Source organism: Schistocerca americana, chromosome 11, assembly GCF_021461395.2.
Source record: "Schistocerca americana isolate TAMUIC-IGC-003095 chromosome 11, iqSchAmer2.1, whole genome shotgun sequence".
Classification (NCBI taxonomy): Eukaryota; Metazoa; Arthropoda; class Insecta; order Orthoptera; family Acrididae; genus Schistocerca; species Schistocerca americana.
This window is the reverse complement of record NC_060129.1, coordinates 58,299,710-58,322,496: the sequence shown is the minus strand read 5'-3', so window position 1 is coordinate 58,322,496 and position 22,787 is coordinate 58,299,710. Positions and strand designations below refer to the sequence as shown.

The window sequence follows — 22,787 nt, the reverse complement described above, 5'->3', positions numbered from 1 at the left end:
CATCGCACACTGCGCTGTAGAGTGGAAATTTCATTCTAGATACAGGTAAGTACATTGTAAATACTGTTTGCTGGGATTTAAAACACCGAAACAGTCTTGCGCAGGATCAAAAACGCAATCTATTCTGTAGTTGTACAATTCCCCCCCCCCCCCTCCCCAAGCTGGTAATACAACACTCTTTACCTAAGGACACTACAAAAATCCATAAAGTGGCTGCCGGTAACTTTGGGGACATACCTGGACTTTTAATTGACGTATATAAATTTATTACTCTGCATTTGGAGGCCACCCACGTTAAATAGTCCATTCCAGCTATTTTATCTCTATCCACGAAAAATGACGGTTCCCTCGTTATCACTGCTTCCATGTAAATTTTTTTCTTGTATCCCTCTTGCTGTCACAATGTACAATAATTTTTCTGCTCCAAGCAGAAGACATGCAAGTTACGAGATGCGTAGAGACAGACCATATAGAGTTTTGTTTGGGAGTCAGCGTATAGGTTCAATGACAGGCTAGCTCATTGCAAAATAGAGGGCTGAGAGCCAGAGCTTTGAATCTCTGACTTTATCCCACGAATGCGTGAAAATTTTGTGACTCCATCCACATAGGAAGAGATGGCAAATCATAAGAAAATCTTAACGAATTTATAAAGTGTTTTGGCTGAGGACCGTAGTTTTTGCACCTCCTCTCTGCTGATGACTATTTCCCACACTAAGAAACAATATTTGTGTCATGTTATGTGGGCTTCGTAACAGGTTTCACGGTTTGTGCAGATGTATATGACTCTCACAAAGTACTGGAGAGGGTAGTTTAGCAATGATACAGAAATTGAGAACCATGCTGCAATGTTGCTGGCTGATATCACCACGAGATCGAGGCGATGAGACGTTTTGTGGACATGACAACTTGTCGAGAGCGATGATTTGGACCTCAAGTAATTGAGTAAAATGCACTGAAATTACAGAAAACTGATATTTCTAGCGCCACGGCCGTCAGGACGAGATACTTTCGATACTTCACTCATTATCGAATGTCACCAGATTGTGGCTGGTTTCGTAATATTTAATATTAAGTACACTGATAAATATCTGACTCGTTTCCAAGGACGACACTGCTTGACTTGTGGGGCACATGGCAGAACGGATTGACATTTCTGACTTAAGGCTGTCGCGAATGGCAGGTACATAGAAAAGTTTTGGCCATCTAGCTAGCCAGTTCTTTCCCACAGCAGTAGCGACAAGTCCCAGTGGCCGCCCTCGTGGCACTTTCTGAATAGCTCAGTAAGTGATGGGCTGCCTCTGCTATCATGTGTGTTGCATCTATTCTCTGTGAGCAATTCAATATTCATCATTGCCAAGTGTTAGCACTAGACTATTGATAACATACGAATTCCTGTGATTCCAATCATCATGATACCCTCCACAGTTGGGCGGCCCTCTCCGATGGGCCTAGTCCAGCTACTTACCTGGCGCGATACATGAGATGGATCTACATGGAGGCAGCTAGTGCTGCTCTACTCTCTGGCCTGTGGCACTACGTGTGGACGTCGAGACATGAGCACACGGGATGGCTTATAATGGCTCTGAGCACTATGGGGCTTAACTTCTGAGGTCTTCAGTCCCCTAGAACTTAGAACTACTTAAACCTAACTAACCTAAGGACATCACACACAGCCGGCCGCGGTGGTCTAGCGGTTCTAGGCGCGCAGTCCGGAACCGCGCGATTACTACTACGGTCGCAGGTTCGAATCCTGCCTCGGGCATGGATGTGTGTAATGTGCTAAGGTTAGTTAGGTTTAAGTAGTTCTAAGTTCTAGGGGACTGATGACCTCAGATGTTAAGTCCCATAGTGCTCAGAGCCATTTGAACATAACACACATCCATACCCGAGGCAGGATTCGAACCTGCGACTGTATTGGTCATGTGGGTCCAGATTGTAGCGCCTACAACCGCTCTGCCACACCGGCCGCCAACACGTGATGTTAAGTGATCTCTGACACCTAACTGTGGCAACAACTACTACTATGGAATGGAACATAATTTAAGCTTACTGTATCTCAGTACAGTTCAGTGGACTTTGTCTTTCAGCAGAAAGATGGTAGTGGTGTTCATTGTTGTAACTATGTTTCCGATGGTAGGCCCTTTCTCCTCCTTCTTCGTCCTGGTACAACTGAGAGAACCAACTTAGGGATTATACAGAGCTTTAAAAACCCAGTAGCAACATCAAATTACTGATTGATCAATTTATTGTTTCCAATAGTGGTACTGTGAGTACACACACCAGTCCCACCCCTTCGCAGATTGTTTAAGGCCATAGCATATAATTTGCTGAAATTCGAAATTGGCAGCTACCTCCAACATAATAGACTTCATACCAAACGACCTAACTGTGCCATTATTCGCCAACAGGAGGCAAGGGGAAAAATACATTAGGATTTGGAAACTGGGCAGTTGTGGGATTGAGTTCTGACAAATATACCAATTGTAGCACCCACCAATAGGATGCATGGAAAAAGAGTATCGATTTAACAAAAGTATCAATTTTATTAATTAATCAAGCAAACTTATCAAGTGAGGGAATGCTTCCAAAATATTCACAACCAGTGTTTACCGGGTATCTACTACTTTGTTCAGGGCAAAGATGGGTTTAGTGTGGCACGTGACAGATGCTATCTACTTCTTCTCGAATGTCTTTGTTTGATGTGCTACAGGTTTTCATAGCAGTGGAAGTGTGAGAGCAAAGGTATGTGCCGAATACCAACGCCAGTCTGTTGAGTGACGAAGGGCACAGGGGAGGCGGATTGAAGATAGGAGGGGTGCGAAGGACATGTTGGTCTCTGTGTGTTTGCATACATTGGTTCACACAAACAAGAACCACTCACTTGAGTCAGAGAGAGGGAGAGAGAGGCAGGAAGTGAGGCCTTATGAAAATCGAAGAATAAGAAAGCCGATTTGGTTTTACAACTTCAAATAAAACATTTTAAATCACATTATTCACGCAGGAAATTCAGTATCTATCAAGCAGTGAGTGAACTTGTGTGGTAAGGTCGAAATATTTTACGAAAAACTGCTTTAAGTCTAGCATTAATAATTCTGCTCATGATCTCAAAATTTACGTTGAGCAGGTTAATAGGCTGGAAGCCACTTAATGTATTTCTATGTGACGTTTAAGTAGCAGTGGTGCCTTCTGTGAAAGGTGACGGGAAAAAATCTTTTGATAACGATTCTTTATACACTTTGGTGAGTTATTCTCCGATCGTATCCCAGTATTATGTGTAAAATTCAGCTGGTAAGCTGCCTAGCCCTGTAGCTTTCTTCGTCACAGCACATATGATGACTGACCTCACTTATGAGTTGGTTATTTGTGCCAAGAGAGCCACGTTATCATCCTCGTACAGTGTTGCTGTAATGTGGTATAAAAAATCATCTCTAGCCAGTAAGTCTACTTCTGTCACAGAGTGAAGTCGTCTAAAATGATTTAAGAAATATCTTGGTTGTAGCTTGTTCATTACACACATTTCCGCCATCATCCTTAATTTGATCAGTAATTTTTAATTTGCCAAATGTATCCTCGTATGCCATGAAACAACAACGTGGATTCTTGGGAGATATCATCCGAGGTGCTTACCCATACTATTGTACCAGCAAGTGGTTCATAGACCAAAAGCTGTAATTTTTGCTTTGGTGCATTTGATGTGGATCATATTGTATGCAAATGAAGAAAGATTGCTACACAGTTGGTGTAGACTGGCGAAACAAAACTCTAAAGTTTGTTTTCTCCAGTAAGCTTTGGCTCTGGCAAACTGACAAATACATTTCTTAATTTGGGATTTCACAAGCTTGGTATACCAAGCAACACAGTCCCTCTATCTTGTTTGCTGTTGGAGGCATTGTTGCCACGTCCACTTTAGTGTGGCACCATCCAGCAGTGACACATTCAGCTGTGTTACACTGTACCCCAAGAATGTTTTATGGTGCATATGCCTAATAGATTTATTATATGTCGTATGGTCACTAAAACTAAGTGACCATATTTCACAATTATGAAGACTGCTTACAGTATCTTTAGATGTGTAAACCCTATCCAAATGGTTCAAATGGCTCTGAGCACTATGGGACTCAACTGCTGAGGTCATTAGTCCCCTAGAACTTAGAACTAGTTAAACCTAACTAACCTAAGGACATCACAAACATCCATGCCTGAAGCAGGATTCGAACCTGCGACCGTAGCGGTCTTGCGGTTCCAGACTGCAGCGCCTTTAACCACACGGCCACTTCGGCTGGCAAACCCTATCCAGGTGGCTCCCAGAAATGGCACTAATGTACATATATCCTAGTATGACTGGGTAAAGGTAGAACCATCTATCTTTTAGGTCCAAACCATCAGTTAAATTTTGTAGCTCTTGTCAAAATTTAAGATAGGGCCTCTGGTCTCCTATGCGTAGCACTCAATTAAAATCTCCATCCGTTATCATCTTTAAATGCTTGTTTGTTAATAAATGGACTATTTCATTCCTAAGAAAATCCCTTTGTCTCTTCTTCCAGTGGACCCTGTTGGGGCGTAGATGCTCAGCAGATTGTAATGCTGTAATTGCATGGCAAGGCTCCGTTCCATTTCCAGAATCACTGTAGGTTTACAATTGACGACTGCTTTGAACAAAACTGCAGGCCAACCTCATTACTAACATTCATTATGGCAGCATACCCTGTTGTTTGCCTATCTTCGATGACATAACTCACTGAAGTAATAATACATCGATGTCAGCAGCATACAAATAGTCTATCAAGCATTTTGTTTTGATACCAATTCAGTTCTATTTAAATTAACAGTTGTTATTTTATAAACTTGCATGGTGGGGATAGAAAGGGTCCATTTCACCCAGTGTGCTCTGCCCAAATGTCATCATGTGTCATGTATGCTGGTGGCTGGTATCCTTTGGTTCAGGTCCCTGACGATTGACAGTCATTCTCGTATCAGCCGCCCCTGCATGCCGTGAGACCTGGTTCACTTTATCTGTGTTGCTTTCATAACGTTCATGTTTTATGATCTGCTTTATTGGCGCTGGAGTTTCTTTTAAGGGTGCAGATTTTCTCCTCACTCTGCTTAAATGTTGTTTACTTCAATTTCTCTGTTCTTTGCTGATGCAACTCCATCAGGGTAGATTTTGTTATCCATGATGAGGATGGCTGTGGATTCCTTCTCGGATTGCTCTTCACCAGAAGGTATGTATACATGAGATGGTATTTCAGATGGGCAAGAAGCCCACGACTAGTCATCATCATCCAATAGTTCTTGAATTTGCATGGAGGTTTCCTGTTGAAAGACGGATGTTCGTCACAGTGGCTATCGCTCATGGAAACCTGTATGCTTGTGGTGAGGTTGAGGGTATCGCTGTCTCCACAACTAACAGAGCATAATTGGGTTGTCACAGTCTTGTTTACATTAGCTGTGATATCTTCTGGGCCACACTTGTCGCAGGTCATTCCATTAGCATCTGTGCATTTGTAAGTCTGTTTACATCCTGAATCAATTTGAAACGAGGACATTCAGATTTTATGTGTTCAGTAGAGTCAGACAGAGTGCAAGTTCGTGGTTGCCCTTTGTGCATCACGAGAGCCCTAAATCCTTACCCCTGGGGTGTTGGACGGTATATGCTTTTGTAGGTCAATTTTTGCATTCCTGACCTCGTTAACCGCATTGAAATGGTTCTTGCCAGTCCACTTCTCAGCGTGAATCTTTTCATATTGTGACAGAGCTTGTAGGATTCGTTCTAGGAGAAAGATAATTTCAAAAGAAAAATTGAAGACACTGACCATGTGCAGTCCTAGACCAGCATGACTGACAGCTACTTTACAAATTTAGCTTCTAGAATACACAAAATCTGCCATACCTTTTGGTCATAGCACATATGCAAGGTTAATCACTAAACAGTTTTACATAGATGGCATACGCAAGAAAATCTTATAAAAGTCCAAGAACTTTTTCATTCTACAGTCCCAATTTGTTGTATACTCAGTCTATTGATCCATGAACATATGGTAGATGAAACCCATATGGGAAACCAAAATGCAATGTATAACGCCATAATTCATTTTTCATGTCGCTAATCATCTTGTATTTACAGTACAAACAGCTGCAAGCGCCGCCAAACACATGCAAAATGATTGCTCCATCACGACTGCATATGGCCATGGCAGTACTATGCACTACTCACTACATCACTGTAGCGTTGTGACTACTGCAGCTGCATGGACCACCTAACTCCAGTGCCCTCCCTAACACAAACATCAATTCAGATCTTCAGCCCATTTATCCCTTCTCACATCATCACTATTGTTGAGGTTCTCTGACACTGGAATAGCACCCCAGCTTTGTATGTAATGGGGAAATCTTGCCTGTACCAGAGGCCTAGGTGATCTATTTGTCCAATGAAATAACATATTTCGGGACACATATGAGTCTCAACTTTGCGTTTGTTAAGAATGGAAGCTGAAGCAATGAACTAAAATTTGTGCCCTGGGCAGGACTTGAACGTATTGGCTAGCATGTCAATGTAGTAAGCAGGAGGCCCAGGTTCAAGTCCCATCTGTGACTCAAATTATAATTCATTCCTTCAGTTTCCATCCTTACAGAAAATAAAGTTGAGACTCATATGTTTCCAGAAAAATGTTATTCCAACAGATCATTAGATCACCTACGTTTGGGGTACAGGTAGGATTTCCCCAAAATATTCAAAGCTTGGGGTGATGTTCCAAGGTAGGAGAGTCTCAGAAATAGTGATGATGTGAGAAGGGGAAAGCGGAGTGAAATTTTGAACCGAAGTATGTGTAGCAGAGGGTATTGGACATAGGCAATCTGTGCAGCTCTGCTAGCCATAAGACTACAATAGTGTAACAGTTACCATAACTACCTAGCAGACAGGAGGCCTGGATTCAAGTCCCAGCAGTGGCATAAATTTCAATTCATTGTCTCAGCTGCCATTCGTATCGAATGTAATAGCATTGTGTTAATGGCTGCAGGTAATGTTAACAGTGAATCTGTGTGGTGTGACGTAGGAACAAATGCAGAGTTTCTGATGGAGTTCTACAGAACGCAAAGTTTTGTGAACTACTTGTTAATAATACTTCAAATATTCCACAACCTCAACGAATTGCAAATTCACACGAAATTCTGGCGTATGTTTTTATTGGTGGTGGCATCTTTCAATTTGCAAACATTTAATAAAGCAATATTGTTACGAAAAATCTTTAATTACTGCCTGTCAAGAGCACACCACATTGTTGAAAATACATTTGGAATATTGGGGTCAAGTTTACATGTTTTCCATAAAACCATCAGTTTCAAGTTGGAGAGTATTGGAACTGTTGTATTAACTTACAGTGTTTTGCACTACTTTTTGTGTGGAAGAAACTCTCAATTTCACACAGTCTATTGATCGCGAAAATGTCAACGAATGTTCTGTTGAACTGGGTGAAAGGTGTGACGAAGAGATTATGCATGCCCTTCAGCGTGGAAAGGGTGGACAAATTTTTGGCAGGGCAGGAACTGTTCCAAATAAAGGTAAACAGTATTTTAGTGTTGTTGGAGCTGGCAGGAAAGACCTGTGTCCTACTAATTTTGTTTTCTATATCTATCTGTAAAATATGAACAGCTATTATTATGTTCTTTTTATCACGGCACTTAATTTCATACAACCTGTTTTAACTTATTAAATCCTATATGCACACACATATAAGACTCTGCATAGAGTTCTGCTGATGTATGTGAAATATATTCTTTTACATTGCCTCATGTTCCATTTCCTGTGGCACAGTCTCTCCAATCTCATCCTCAAATGGGTTCCTGTTGGGTTTCAGTACTTCTTGATCGTTCAGAAAATGTAGTTGGTCAAAGCACTACAAACTTGGCCCATTCTTCGTCACACTCGCAACCAGATTTAATAGATCTTGTGAATTTACTCAGTTCTTTATGGTAAATAGTTCGCAACGAATTTATTTTTTTAATTAATAATTTCTGTGTTCGCTGTAGTGTCAACAGCACATAAGTTCCATATCAGCAAAATATGAGCCGCTGCCTTTGTGTCACTGTCGCTGTACTCCTTGCGTTTAACTTTCCATAAACATGTATGGCCCCTACACAAATCGATAACCTTAGTAATGAATCCTCTAGAGCACTGGCATTTATCTACCATTTAAATTCACTAAGCACAGACGACAGAATAGAAATACAGAGTATTGATATTTCTATTCTGTAGCACGTACAGACGATAAACTTCGTCAATCATTAGAATAAACCGGATGTAAACAAACACAAACGCAACGATTGGTCAGCAGCCGTACCTCTAGTACACTGGTGTTGTACCGCTCTTGGAAGTAGGTCCAACTTCTGTATTAGACATTTTATTACCATGTCATTGTAAATGAAACTTAAAGACATTCTGATGTATTAACAGCCATCAACGTTTTTCAAATCATACTTTAGCTACGTAATTTTTATTTCAAAAATCGTGTACAGTTAGTGTCTCCGTAAGCGCTATTTGTGCTCTGATAGTCTCACTGTTCAGATATACCACGAAACTGGATGACACTGCTTCCTGTTTCGTAGTAAAACACGCGCGCGGGACACCGTTAATGGGTAGAAAAAAGTTATTCTTCATGTTTTTCACAACATTGCAGAGAAAAATGAGCTTTTACGTTTGTTGAGAAGCATGATGTACTAAATACAAAATATGCAATTTTCATTGTAATCGTGGCGTAATAAGTAGCCTAGTTTCTTAATAATCGTGCGGGCTGGTTGGCCGTGGTTCGAAACCCATATTAATCACTAAGTTTTTTGTTCTGTTTCAATATCATAAGCATTTAAATACAAAATTTATCAACATATGGTAGTTAACTCATACTTAATAATCATTTTTTTTCAAGAAAAAATCATGTCTTCTGGTTTCGAATTACATACCACACACAGAATTCTGGTTTTCATTGCAAATACACATTCTTAATTATCGATATATTATAAAAGATTGTTACAGATTTTGAAATTAAGAAAAATTACACAATTACATTTTTGGAGAGAAATGAAAAATAAAATACTCTTTGTTTGAACATGCCCACTTTTTTATAGAACAGATGTGCTCTAACACGATCCAGAGCGATAAGCGTCGTAGAAACACGGAAAACAATTTTCACGGCTTTGAGCACACTGTACAAATGCTGCATTTTTACAGGTGTCATCATACAACTGCTATGTGAAGCCAATAGAATTGATCTGGAGCCAAGTTAAGGGATTTGTCTCGAGAAATAACAAGAGATTTAAGCTGCCAAACTTACTGGAACTAATGCACGAAGCTTTGTGCCACATCACTGCCGAACGATGGCGAAATGCAGGACAGCACGTCATAAAAGAGGAGGAGGAGGAGGAAAGGTGGACTCTTTGGTAGCTTGGGATTCTGTTGTTGACCGCCTCGTTATCTGCTCAGCAGTACTGTAATGTACCGCTTTCTTCGGAGTCCGATATATGCTATGTGGAAGACGTTCAGAGATTACCAGACGGCTACCTGTTCAAAAATGGCTCTGAGCACTAGGGGACTTGACATCTGAGGTCATCAGTCCCCTAGAACTTAGAACCACTTAAACCTAACTAACCTAAGGACATCACACACATCCATGCCCGAGGCAGGATTCGAACCTGCGACCGTAGCGGTCGCTCGGCTCCAGACTGTAGCGCCTAGAACCGCCTGGCCACTACGGCCGGCCAATTTTCATCACTCTCGCTTTTAATCACAGTACTATGTTAGCTAAGATTGATAGTGTGTTTTCCTTCAGATCACCTAAGAATCGTATCTTCGGAGTTTTTCCATTATTTCCTTTTGTTCAATAATTGACATTTACGTCATTACTACAACTGTTCACATCACTGCGGGTTAGTTGGACCAGGTGGCTGGCCAGTGCTTTTCAGGTTAAATGCGCCAGTATAGCTGCTGCTCTTTATTATATCTGAGTTGGTGTACGCGTAACTCAAAGCATAAAACATGTCCTCGTACTTCACTGTACTCGAGACAGATTGGCAGTTGGCTTTTGCTCTACGCGAAACGAAATCCAATGAGATTCCTTCAAACGCGGAAGAATACATAGTGTAATGTTTACATGAGGTTCATTCTTATGATGAATCTTTACGCTTCCCCTACCATATTTGATTATTTGCAGCGGTCACCTGCCCACATGCTCCAACTTGTCTGCCCAGATGTGCTTTGTAGGAACAGATTTGAGCAGTTTCGCTCTAACCTCCAAGTTCGAAGTTTCCGTACGCATTTCTGCGCAAATCTTCTGTTGACACGCAACGAGCTGTTTGCTCAAATCTGATTTGCGCAGACAGATCGTTTTCTGGACGAGCGTTCAGGTCAAAATATCTTCGAAGTGAGGTGCTTAGTAGCAGCCATCTTGTGTAATGTGTATTGCAGAAATTTGTAAATTGCGTCCTTCAGGTAATAAATAAATAAAAAGAAATTGATAACATGAGGGAAGAAAATACGAAAATTGATTTTGGGACACGAGTGTTACAGCATTTTTGTTATTATTATTATTATTATTATTATTATTATTATTATTATGGTAAATGGAAAGGACTTGTGAAACAAGGTGCGAATATGCTCCGAGGAACTGGTGAATTGTCAATATTGTTTTAATTTAATGTGATACAACCTGAATACCCGAAAGCAACTTTATTCCGTATTGAATTGCTGTTATTGGATAACCATTTGCGACTTTGATGATGGTTATGGACAGCGTGTGAATTTCATATGTAATTTCTTAGGTTATGTTTTTTTGACATAACCTCTGTGTTACTTTCCGTGAAATGTATGTTTTGTAATTTCAGCGTAGAAGGTAGTGTTTCTATTCTTATTCTGGTGTACATCAAGAATATATTTTGTACATCAGTTACCGGAAATATTTGGTCGATGTGTCGTTAGGTCTATAGCATCATGTAAAGTGCCTGCTAGATTTCTACATTTATCCTTCTTGAATTCGTAAAGGAAAGTATTTCTGCAACTTTTGCAACAGTTTCCTTGAGTTGTGGTTTCCAGTGAAAGTGGGAAACGTTGTTGAATACTTTGCGATGGGTGAAAGAAGGCAGACAGTGAATTTCGCACATTTTCTATATTAGTATGTTAATATCAACTTGCATATCACCTGTGATACAATGATGTTGGTTAAGGGATGGAAAGAGCGATGCTGTGATATGGAGTGTTGCTCACACAGATAGTAGCATTTGAAATCGTATGCTTGAATACTTACGACATAAATGCCCGCAGTTACTGTTTATGTAGAAGTATTGTTTATATTGGGGTGAAAGAGGATCCAATAGAAGACATTTTAACTCTTATTTGCGTGGATGTTCAGAGTGAGCTGCTATCAAGTTCTTCTGTATTAGGACATTACAATAATAATTGGTCCAGGAAGAGCTACACTGTGCACAAAAATTACAGTGATAAAAGATGGTTGTACAACATGAGAACAATCTAAGTGTGTGTGCCTGCAAGCTTCATTTTAAACTTTCTCGTTATTGTAAAATATATTTTTAGTGTAGTAAACTGTCTTATTTATAAAGTTCACGTTACATGTGTTAGTTGGTTTGCATGCTCAAATTGCTGAAGTTACAATTCAGATGGAGAGCTACAAAATATCTCCCATACTGCATATAGTACTGTAGCTGTAGTATACAATGAATCACTGGCACAAAGAAACAGTAGCAATCAATAAATCTTTGTATGCATGTGATTTTTCTGTTGACATTTAGAGATAGCACGTTCTGACCCTTCATAACATGAGAGATGCATTCTTAATGTTATTTCTGTGTTTTTTTCCAATTTATTCCCTCTGCAATGACTCGTGCTGTGGTAGGAGTAAAAAAATGCTGTTTCTGAGATTTATCTCATAGTGACAATGGATATTGAATACCATTGTTTTTATCTGGCTCCTTGGTTTTCAGGGCCTTGGAACTGCAGCAATGGATCAGAAAAACATTATCTGGATAAAAACAGAGATAACAGATGAGGTGTCAACCTTGCCAGACTCCACAGTAAGTGATATCCTTATTTGTCTTAGCAGTGTTTCTTTAAGTTGTCTGTGTGTTATTTGGAGCAAATAAACATAATTGTCGTATGTCTGGAAGTATGTATAATGTGGTGTATTCCAGATAATATTTTTGTCACACATAACAATTCACAAGATTGCATAAACTATGATTTGCGTTGAATTTCACTGGATTGAAAGGAATAGAGTAGATCAAATGTTTACTAGAATTTAGAGAACTTCGAAATGCACTGTTCAGTGACATTGATAATACATACACATAAACTTGGAGTGTGCTCTTATTCTGTATGCTTACTTCAAATAATTGAGAATTTAAGTTGAAATGTTTTTGTGATTTCTTTATCAACATTACATGATTACTGCCCACATAAAACATTTTTGTAAGTAAGTTTGAAGAGCTGTTCACTGTGGTCACTGTTCTGATAAGTAAGTTTCATATTAATCTGTAAATTTGCATTTGTATGGCCAACCGGTGTGGCCGAGCGGTTCTAGGCGCTTCACTATGGTTGCGGGTTCGAATCCTGCCTCAGGCATGGATGTGTGTGATGTCTTTAGGTTAGTTAGGTTTAAGTAGTTCTAAGGTCTAGGGGACTGATGACCTCAGATGTTAAGCCCCATAGTGCTCAGAGCCATTTGAACCATTTTTTAGCATTTCTCTTTGAATATGTAAACTGGATGTCAGTAAATTTACATTTCAGAGAAATTTTTTACTGGAGCTTAATGAATGGTTGACAGCACTATTTCCGTGCACACTGATAGATTACAATTTCAGTAATAGTGTGGGTTGAACCTACTGGTAACAGGCTCTGACTCTAATCCTTGGTGGAATGATATGGCATATGACATATGTGTACAGAGATATAATGCAACACTGGCAATATTTATTTTGCTTATATATTATGTTTTGAAATAGAAGATGTGGTGACAAACTGGTCTGTAGTATAGTATGGTACGTGTTTGGGATTATGCTGTGACAGTTTGGTTTTGAGAGCCAAAACCAACAAATATTATGTCCCGAGAATAGCTGAATCCTTGTTACAGTATTTATTTTACGCTTATTGCATTTTTGTGAGTGGTTTGAGTGGTTTGTTTTTACAATTTTGGTAATGATGTGGGTCCGTTCAGGTTGATGAGATTTTCAGGTTCACATTTTCTGCTAAATATATATTAAAACTAACCTCATTACAATTTGATAGGTGAAACAAACCCTAGCTTAAAATAATAGTCTTATAAGATTAATTGAAAGCTGTAGAACTTATGAATACCAATTATGCCAATTTGAACACTGGTTAACTGTGGATTGGAACCTCAGAAATTATTGAAATACCACACGGAAGTTTCTCTCACAACTTGTGATGCTTCAGTGGGTGGACTGAACATTTTCTGTGGCCCTTGAGAACACATTTAACACATTATATTAACTAAAAGACACCTAAATTTCAAAAGCACATAAAACTTAATTTTTAGTCTATGTATGTTTTGTATCATAAACAGATGCATTTGACTAACCTCCCCACTATGAAGCAGTGATTCCTATTCCTCGGACCAATATCTTATTGTAAATCGTCACACCAAATGCACATGTGGAATTCTCATTCCTGAAACATACTATCAATGTATTTTCTATCCGATACATTGTTTCCCAGAAATGTATGTCATCAAGCAGTCTCCAAGTAGATAACCATTTCTTAAATTAAGCAGAGTGAAAGCCAAAAAAGTAGCTCTACCTTATTGTCCCGTTTCCACCAGTGTAAGTGAAAATGAAAGACTTTCATTAACTTGCAGAAGAATAAGATTTCTTTATTTTTTATTTTAAATTATATCACCTGATTTTACTGCAAACAAAATATTATTTGGTATTTGTAATGTGTCAACATCATGCTACATTTAGAACCACAGGAATGATACTGTTACTGTGGTGAAATTATTCAATTACAGAGTGCTACAGTAATCATTATCAAAACTTTTCAGTGCTTTTTAGCATACACATCTTTACACTCCCAGTCTATATTTGTTGCTGTCATACTAATTTATTATTTGTTTTTAATATAGACACAAAATTTAGTCATGTGATGTGCTGCTAACATATTAATCAGACTTTAATGTATCATATTAGAAGTAGGTCAGCTGCAACTGAAATTGCACATGGTGTATAAATTTTCAGCAATGGTTGTTGATATACTTTGCTTTAAAAGCCATGACTGGTTTTGCATCAGTGGAGATAAATCTTCAGGTGATCTGTACAAGAAATTGAAGCATTAAAGAATTACAATAGCTCTAAAAAATAGATGTGTCCTAACATCAAATGCCATATATCAATGTGAGCTGAGGACTCAAGTTTTTTTACTTTTTTAAACAGTCGTGATGTGGCTTAGTAAATGCTAAGAGCCAAGTCTTACTGTTCATCATATGTTATATCAATATCATGCTAAAAGTGGTTGTTGAGTGCAGTACCCTGATTTTCATAGTGCAGCACCTACAAATTTGAGTGGAGGCTAGTCATTGAATGGCCTGTTTCATGTAAATGGGTGCTTAAAGCTGATCTTGAACCTGCACTGTTACTATGTTCTTTAAAACATATGTCAAAGCTTTTTCCTGTTTGGTCTATATATTAGAATCATAATGTCACACTTGATGCAATGCATACCATATGATTTAAAGTTATCCTGCATTGTCTTCTCCCTATGCCTAAATTGTAGGCCACTAATCTTTGGGACAAAACAGGCCAGAAATATGTTCTTAGAGACCGGCTATTTAGCAACCTTACTAGAAGTAATATCATAATAAGATATCCTATGATATTTACCATCACTATAATCCCTGTTACATATTGGGGTGAGCATAATTGATGTGCTAGATGATGCAGAGCAGCTCACGTTATTATACCCTATATTCATTTTCTGCAACACATTTCTGTTAATACAGTGGATGAAGTCTGCATTGTAGCCATTTGAATATGCTGTAAACTGGATTATCATAAATTCCGTCATGAGCTTCACATGACAAAGGGACACTGTGTGGTCTGTGAAGCAATGCCCAGGAGGCCACCTTTTAATATACCACAGTGTGTGGTTAGAGGAGCTTTGAATTACTAGGTGTGAAATAGTGTATATATCATAGCTGGCTATATTATCATCAATCCTGATGGACAGATACAAAAAGGAAAGAGCCACATCACCACTCTCCTACATGGTGAGTTGGATATTATCACACATTTTATTAAACTCCCCCAGAGAATCACTGCAATCCTGAGAAGAACCATTTAAAATGTAAAGCCAGTCCCCATGTTTCCTTTCGTAGATAGCATCAATTCAATCAAAGACTCGCACTAGTGCCATCTCACATGTGGCTCATTCTACTGACCCATTAGTATTGGTAACAATGATGCTGTGCACACTTCTACAGCATGGTAAGATGTTTGAGGCTCTATTCTACTTCTCTTCCAAAATTAAGACACGCTAATGTGGTGATTTTAGTTAGTTCCCATAATTGCTTTTAAGTCAGAAATTTTAACTGTTTTATCTGGTTTTCTTTCTCTTATAGATGCAGCATAATTCCAGTCAGTTTAATCTTGAGAATGAACAATGGACTTGGCTCTTACCATTTACTTCGCTGCACCCTGACTGTTAAAAAAAAAGTGAAGAAATGTATCAGAACCCAGCTCACGTTGATATATGGGCCTTCATGGTAGGACACATCTATTTCTAAACCCACTGTAATTTCTTGTACAGATCATACGAACGTACATCTCTACTGATGTGAAAACTGGTCACGACTTTATAATGAAACTATTTTAACAGCTAGCGTGGTTGGTTTCACTATTAACTTCCAGTAAATTACAGTGTTTGAAATTAGTGAGGGATCTTAATTTTTGCTTGTTTTCTTTAAAATCTAGCAAAATGTTGGTTTCAAGCCTGTGATACTCTTGAGATTTAATGGCAAATTGAGACAGATTTTTCTGTCTTTGTGAAATATCTATTACTTCCTTCATTTCACTTGTCTTGTAAGTTTCTGTAGAAGCAGTGCCAGCTCAAATGCCGGAACTTGCATGAGAATGTTAGCTTGCACGAATATACCTGGGCATATTGACTATTTAACTGGATAAGTCAGTGTCTAATTGAAGTAGACGGGACATTCAGTGTCAGCCCAGCCTACAAAAACCAGGGCAGTGATGAGTATCTCTCCACTTTGATCCTTTGAACCTTGAATATCTCATTACATTTCTGTTACTTCATTGCGAGAATTGTTTTTCCCATATTCAGGGCTTTCATTTTTTGAATAGTTTTCTGTGTCTACCCTAGGCATCAGAAAATAAGCAGTTGGAAAAAAGACGGATGTTCCTTGATGTATCGCACCTGCCTCTAGTATATTAATACCATTATTTGGAGTAACCATAGAAATGGGGGATTATATGCTACCATTAACATGTGCGCTACTTTTGTTGCAAAGCAGAATGTTTTTCCATATAATTAAATGTGTGTTTTATGCCAGTGTAATTGCTATTCCAGTATTTAATGGTAAGGTGTATGGTGATGGCTTTATATTGACAAACATGAAATAGTAGCAAAGGGAAAAGTGTGAAGTGCAATTTCCTAAAAACTGCTAAAATACATTATTATGAGTGTTATCATAAGTTTTTCACTTTGAAATAAATCTTACTGAGTTCATCTCACCCGGAATTTCTCTCTCGGAAGGAGATGTAATGATAAAATGATTATTCTTGTTAAACTGTGTAGTAACAATTTTTCGTAACAGTTCTGTAGTTAAACTTAAAGTTCATAAAAAATTTGAAAACCATGATGTCTTAAGCCACCAATTAAAGATTTTTACTCTTATCACAGGTCCAGGTTTACCCATCCACCATAAATGTAAAAGAAGAATTGCAGGAGTGTGTGAACCAAGAGGTAATTCTAGGATTTAAATGAGTATATAATTAAGTACATTTATATGACAGTTGTGGATATAATATAATTGATAACAATTGTAGCTGTCCATTGGCATTCAGGTTTTCATTGTAATGGCTATGATGGTGAATGGTGCCAGACTCTCAGTACTATATTAGACCCCTGTGGACAATGAGGAAAACAAGGCAAAATTCAGAATGTATGGGCTGAAGTATTAACTTTGAGCGAGTGGAACAGTTGTACAATATATATTTGCAGAATTATTTCTTACATATGTGAATATAGTTAGGAATTCAGTGTGACTGGTTTGGTGTACATATAAAGCAAATCGTGAAAATCACTGCTGTAACCAGAACTGGAGTCAAGATTTCTTGCTTTTGAGACTTTTTGCCGGAATGATAAGGCTGTCCAAGCATGCATCCTGGGTTGTGTTAGAATCTCATTCTTGTGGTTGTAGTGCCTAATGGTGGATGAGAATGTCTGTAAAAAAAACTGGAAATCCGAGTTTGTTTTGGGAAATCCAAGTACTTGTGGCAGAAGTAAATTTCTACTTACAGTCATAAATTGTTGTTATATCTGTTAATTTCTAACTTATGTTTCTTATATCCTTATTGAAATCTTTTTGACAAAGTGGTGAACTTCTGGTATTTGAAATAATTTTTTGTCCCTATAAATATATTTTTTACATAGATGATGCAGGTTGATACATGTATCTTTGGAATTCTAAGTATATGAGTGTGGTGTAGGGAAGAGGAGGGGAGGAAAGCATGAATAGCTTTTGAGAAAATACTTTGATATGCTTGGTTTTCCATGAAATTATCACCAGATCGTCAGATGTTTAGAATGTTAGTGAAGTTATTTTTCCTAATCATACATCAAAGAATGTGTCTGTGGTATATACGGCTTAGCATGTTGCTGGTGGTGTTTCAGTTCTTTATGCTTTGACTGTTTTTGTGACAGATACAACCCTGGGGAATACACTGGTTCTTTTGTAGTATAAAAATAAAATTGAACATACTTCTGTGACAACAAAAGGCTTGTTGTTGTGGTCTTCAGTCCTGAGACTGGTTTGATGCAGCTCTCCATGCTACTCTATCCTGTGCAAGCTTTTTCATCTCCCAGTACCTACTGCAACCTACATCCTTCTGAATCTGCTTAGTGTATTCATCTCTTGGTCTCCCCCTACGATTTTTACCCTCCACGCTGCCCTCCAATACTAAATTGGTGATCCCTTGATGCCTCAGAACATGTCCTACCAACCGATCCCTTCTTCTGGTCAAGTTGTGCCACAAACTTCTCTTCTCCCCAATCCTATTCAATACTTCCTCATTAGTTATGTGATCTACCCATCTAATCTTCAGCATTCTTCTAGGCTTATTCATATGAATAGATTTGACATGGAGTGCAAAAAGTTGAACCCTTGTTATCAGCCACTATGCATACTGACACAGTAACAAAGAAACTATGCCAGTCATTTTCTTGAAAACTGTTGATTGTTGACACCTAAGACAAAATAATGTCCATGTACTTTTACGCTTCTTTCACCATACGAAATTTTGACTGTGTGAGAGTGCAACCTATTGTGGCTCCTCCTTGTAAGGTGTAGTTTCAGGAAATTGCTGATGTAACTCCATACCCACACATAGAACTTGGAGTTCTTAGAGTATTTCCACATCAATGCCCATGGGCCCCAAACATCAGTCTTGAGAAACTAACATACAATAGAGATTAGTCACAACATCCTGCATCCCTGAGGACTGCTATGCGTGAGTTAGGCATGTGAAAGTAAGATTAAACCATGGAAACTGACAGGTTTCATTTCCTGCAATTGTGGACTTTTTTATTCCCTTTTTCTGACTCTTCCAGATTGCATCACACTGGTACTGGGATGATGAGTGTCAAGTGGCAGACACTTGCCACTTACACCTCAAATTACCAGAGTGCTAAAAATGAATCGAATAAATCTTCAATTACACATACTTGGTGTTTGTGAGCTGTGTAGAAACATTTTCAAAATGGACATACTTATGGAAGAAATGATTTAGGTTTCATCTCAAAATGTTTTAATTCATTTCATCTAAATTTGTTGCCTTACCAATGCTCAACTTTCTCATTATTCCATGTTGATGTAATGTGCCAGGTGTCTTGTCTCCATACCTATTTGTTCTTCTGGTTATACCCCATTCATGTGACTCAGCTTTTTAGTTAAGCAAGAGCTGATTCAAGAATTGTCTCAGGAGATGTGGGCAGTGAGTATCTTGAAAGCATTAAGCATTTCCAATAGTCTCCAACATGAAATGAAATTAAAGTAGCACCGTCCACTGAGTCAGATCCAGCCACTAGTGCCGTAATATTTACAATAGCGTTTTTTTAAATTACACCTTGTTAATTCACGTATGAATGTTGTGATAGCCTAGAGGTGTCATCAGTGTGAAATAATCAAGAAATAAATTAATGTACAAAATGTGCCAACTGCACGATATTACATAGAAGTTCCAATCTGTGCTCACCTTAGGTAACATCATCTTGTTAATTTGGTTCCTCAGTGTTGTACGCTGTCTGACAATTGAAAAGCTCATTCATCAGGTGCTTTTTGCTGTTATTGACAAAGTACCATCAGGTGCTATATTGAAATTGTTCAGAATAGACAATACTTTTCGCCTCTTTGGTTTTTGTGGAATGAATGACAGTTTTGCATAAGGAAAACTGTTTTCAAGAACATAATATTAAAATGAATGTTGTTCGCTCATAATGTTAATAGTGTCTGGTGATACCTAAGCAAATTGCTTCCAGTTAATGAGATTTTCAGTTTGTTTAATGCAGAAAGCCAAAATTGTGTGTGACAGCTACAGAAGAGGAGAGCTGTGGAAAAGTTTTCCATGCTCTTTATTTATGAATTCCAGTCAATGCATCTGGATATTATTCATAACTATGCTTTAGACCCAACTCAGAGTTACAGAACTGCGAATAAAACACAGTGACCTATTTGGCGTTTCTGCTCCCATTCATTGCAGTGGTAGGCAGCAACACTGTGTCTTCAAAAAGTGAGCTTCCAAGGAGTCAGCCAGCTCAAGATTCACATCAGCTGAGCGGCTGTATTCTGCCTCTTGCTGGTCTAATAGCTATTTGATGGTCGATTTATTTCCTGATTTGTTTCACAATTACCCTGATGTATTCACTAGATTTTTTTGTCATTTAGATTAAATGTTCTGAATTTCTCTCTTGTAAGCAATGACATAGTGGTAGAAAATATATGGTTTTCAGTCCAGGAAGGTCATTTCAACAGAAACTACAACTTCCTTTGCTATTTAAAATGGGAATTTTGTCTTGGTCGTCATTGGGACAATAAGGGAACCATTGTTTGACCTAGTCATATGCTAGCTTAATTGTTAAGTGTTTGCCCTTAAAGTGTGTTAGTTTTCTGTATTAATCTAGTTGGAGACAAAATTTTTACATTTTCTGCGAATGAGCCACTAGCATGCTCATCAGTAATTGCTAAAGAAATCCTCTACCATAAGTGTGTTACTACCTAGATTCTGTACCCTGTAGATCTAAATATGAAAAATTTGCTGAATTGCACTCTTGTTAGTGTCCGCTTTTTCTACTTCTGTCAGTTGTATTGGCGTTGTGGAACTGAACGATTTAACTGGATTTCATTATGTATCTACCCCTATTGCTACATCTGCATATTTTCATGGTAGTCCTGTAATGCTACTTCAGTATGACTGTGGACCAAATGTAGACAGACTGTTTTGAAGCTGAAAGTATGTATTATCCTGGTAATGTGTAACAATTTGGGATACTTTGTAATACTGAAAGAGACTGTCTTCATAGCATTATCATGATAAGCTGTAATACATGTTTATTAGTACAGTGCAAACTAAGTAGCAGTTTTTCCTTAGTTTATTGAACTTAGCAGATAAACATAAGAGATAAATATGGCAGTATAGTGTCCCACATTATGTAAAATAAACTGACAGTGTTCAGGTAGTTCTATGACTTCACATCTAATGACAAAAGAGCAGCATGTGCTCCCTTTCTGAAACAATCACTGCTTTTGAGATCATTTTCAGTTTTCCTACAAAAGCAATATCTTAAGACTTCCTTTCACTACTACTTTAAAGTAGCTGCTAACTGTCCCAAGTTAAATGATGAATCTTAATACTTCCTGTCATATATCTCCTGGAAACTTTGTAGTAGCCATAGTAATCTACATTGCAAGTACCATATTACATGTTCAATGAAACGAGAGAAAGTCTCTGAAAAGATTTGAAGCAACTGTTGGCAACACAAATCTGTATTTTGTTCATCATATTGGGATTAAACAAGATGGGGATAAATAATGGAAGCAATGAATGAGCTTGTTAGTATGTGTTATCTATGGTAGATGTGGGGGTGAAAAAATGTATGAAAGTGTACAGCTGCACATTTGCCTGTATGGTTCTGCTTCAATTGCCATACACCCAGTTTTTCCCTGTGACTCCACAATTTGATTTATTACTCCGTGGCTTTGACATGTTGGCCTTATAGCCATAATATCTCCACATCTTGATGGTATTCTTGATATTCTAGTTGTGTAGGGCACTAAAAATGTAGGTACAGTCCATTTGTGGTGAGCAGTACACTATGTCTTACTGTTTATTGACATTTTGCACACATTTTTAGTTTTGTTAAAATAATTTTTGTTACAGTGCAACTAATTTTCATTTTTCAGTGCCCTCAGGGGCTCATCATTCATTTGCTGGTTAAGGGCTTGGCAACCCCTAAGTTACTGAGCTGGGGACAGGTACGCTCCTCCAGTTCCCTGTCACTGTAAGCTCTGGACAAGCTTCAGCGACAACTTCCGGCTTGACACTGGAACATTGTGTCTTGGCTTGACCACTCAGATCGCAAGGTTAAGATGATGTGACTTACCAAATGAAAGTGCTGGCAGGTCGACAGACACACAAACATACACACAAAATTCAAGCTTTCGCAACAAACTGTTGCCTCATCAGGAAAGAGGGAAGGAGAGGGAAAGACGAAAGGATGTGTGTTTTAAGGGAGAGGGTAAGGAGTCATTCCAATTCCGGGAGCGGAAAGACTTACCTTAGGGGGAAAAAAGGACGGGTATACACTCGCACACACACACATATCCATCCACACATATACAGACACAAGCAGACATAATTAAAGGCAAAGAGTTTGAGCAGAGATGTCAGTCGAGGCAGAAGTGCAGAGGCAAAGATGTTGTTGAATGACAGGTGAGGTATGAGTGGCGGCAACTTGAAATTAGCGGAGATTGAGGCCTGGTGGATAACGGGAAGAGAGGATATATTGAAGAGCAAGTTCCCATCTCCGGAGTTCGGATAGGTTGGTGTTAGTGGGAAGTGTGTGTATATATAAAAAAAAAACCATAATCTGCATGCTGATGAGACACATGGCTGTTGTGAAACAGTCAGTAGCAGGCAACCTCTGGGGGGAACCTGCCACACTTTAGTTGTAAGAGGCTTACCGATGCTCATGGGACTCTGTCTAGGTGGACTTTTATTTTCCTAGCTGTTAATGGGACCAAGATGGATTCTTCGAAGTTTCCTCTTCCACTTCTCAGTGGGATGGGTGGGCCACTGCTAGGTACAAACACCCAATCAAATTAGAGGGATCATGTAGACAGGCCTCCAGACTCAGGTGTTATACAGAATTTGTCCATGAAGAGCAACTGTACACATGATGCTGGTCGGAATGTGTTTTTAATTGTGAAATGGAAAGAGGGCAGTTTCAAAAAGGTTTCACCTCTTTAGATTCAGAAAGATTT

General features: G+C 38.6%; 1 protein-coding gene across 3 annotated transcripts in view; it reads left to right on the top strand.

Moving 5' to 3' along the window:
• The first annotated feature begins 10,196 nt into the window (after window positions 1-10,196).
• The window catches only part of LOC124553758 (zinc finger protein 708-like), a 234,375-nt gene continuing 221,784 nt past the window's right edge, over window positions 10,197-22,787 (top strand). Inside the window, exons 1-4 of one of the 3 annotated variants that reach the window (XM_047127693.1) lie at window positions 10,200-10,480; window positions 11,986-12,075; window positions 15,633-15,776; window positions 16,931-16,993. In XM_047127693.1, the coding sequence (XP_046983649.1) occupies window positions 15,735-15,776; window positions 16,931-16,993 (105 nt within the window). In that variant the 5' untranslated portion in view covers window positions 10,200-10,480; window positions 11,986-12,075; window positions 15,633-15,734. Of the gene's footprint in view, window positions 10,481-11,985; window positions 12,076-15,632; window positions 15,777-16,930; window positions 16,994-22,787 lie in introns of all 3 variants that reach the window. The other 2 variants (XM_047127694.1, XM_047127692.1) reach the window with 2 other exon arrangements.